This window comes from Tachysurus fulvidraco, chromosome 19 (assembly GCF_022655615.1).
Source record: "Tachysurus fulvidraco isolate hzauxx_2018 chromosome 19, HZAU_PFXX_2.0, whole genome shotgun sequence".
NCBI lineage: Eukaryota > Metazoa > Chordata > Actinopteri > Siluriformes > Bagridae > Tachysurus > Tachysurus fulvidraco.
The window spans coordinates 693,814-695,236 of NC_062536.1; the positions used below are offsets into that span (position 1 = coordinate 693,814).

At 41.5% G+C, this 1,423-nt stretch overlaps 1 protein-coding gene across 1 annotated transcript; it reads left to right on the plus strand.

The window, feature by feature from the left end:
* Nucleotides 1-373: 373 nt before the first annotated feature.
* On the plus strand, nt 374-1,423 carry LOC113653812 (tripartite motif-containing protein 29-like). Its single transcript, XM_027163641.2, has 3 exons — nt 374-839; nt 963-1,196; nt 1,286-1,423. Exons 1-3 carry the CDS (start codon nt 474-476, stop codon nt 1,421-1,423), a joined length of 738 nt encoding a protein of 245 aa, XP_027019442.1. The 5' UTR covers nt 374-473.

Sequence of the window (1,423 nt, forward strand, 5' to 3'; positions counted from 1 at the left end):
ACTGTATATTACAATCACACCCCAGTGTCACCCATATGAGGATGGGTTCCCCCTTGAGTCCGGTTCCTCTCAAGGTTTCTTCCTTTACCAATTTAAGGGAGTTTTTCCTTGCCACTGCTGCCTGAGTCATCTCAGACTTGCTCATAGGGGAATAAATACATACACACTGTGAACTATATACATCTAATAATAATCTAGAATTTTTATTCTGTTAATTCTTATTTCTTTTATTATTCGTTATTTCCTTTATCATTAATTATGTCTACCTTCTGCTTTATGTTTATGTTCTGTAAAGCTGCTTTGAGACAATGTCTATTGTAAAAAGCGCTATACAAATAAACTTGAATTGAATTGAATTGAATTGAATTAAAGATCTGCTGCTGTGTCCGATCTGTGTGGATGTGCTCACTGATCCAGTCACCACTCCATGTGGACACAACTTCTGTAAGAGCTGCCTTACACAGTGCTGGGACATGAATAAACACTGTCGCTGTCCATTATGTAACAAGAAATTCACCAAGAGACCTGAACTGAAGATTAATACAACACTGAGAGAGGTTGCAGATTACTTCAAGAAGAAAAGTGGTTCTGACAAACCTGAGGTTCTTTGTGATGCCTGCAGTGGAGAGAAGCTGAAGGCCCTAAAATCCTGTCTGGATTGTGGACTGAGTTTCTGTAAAATTCATTTAGAGCCACATTATCATGTTCCAAAACTTAAGAAACACAAACTAATAAACCCCATGGAGAACCTGGAGGCCAACATATGCCAGAAACATGAGACAGTTCAGGACCGACTGAAGAAGATAAAAGAGATCCAACACTCAGTAGAGCAAAGCAAAGTGTGTACAAACATGACATGAGTTAACATCTGATACATTCAGTTGTTTTATTTTTATTTGTAGAAATGAACAAAGTTCACTATCAGTGTTTCTGATGGAAGTGAAAATGTGTTCCTCCTTTAGAGAAGCACAGAGAAAGAGAAAGCAGACATTGTTGAAGTCTTCACTGCTCTGATTCGCTCCACTGAGAGAAGTCAGGCTGAGCTGCTGGAGATGATGGAGGAGAAGCAGAAAGCAGCAGAGAGGCAGGCTGAAGGACTCATTAAAGAGCTGGAGCAGGAAATCAGTGTGCTAAAGAGGAGAGACTCTGAGCTGGAGCAGCTCTCACACACTGAGGAGCATCTCCACGTCCTACAGGTCAGTGTTCCTCTCTCTCCTCACTGACAATGCAGAACATAACAGAACAACACTCACCATCCTTTCTCCTCTCTCCTGCTCTACTGTAGATTTACTCCTCCATGTGCAGCCCTCCACACACCAAGAACTGGACTGAGATCAGCATTAACACTGATATGAGTGGGGACACTGTGAGGACAGCTCTGTCTCGGCTTCAGGAGACTCTGAATGAGAAAGTCACTAAATAA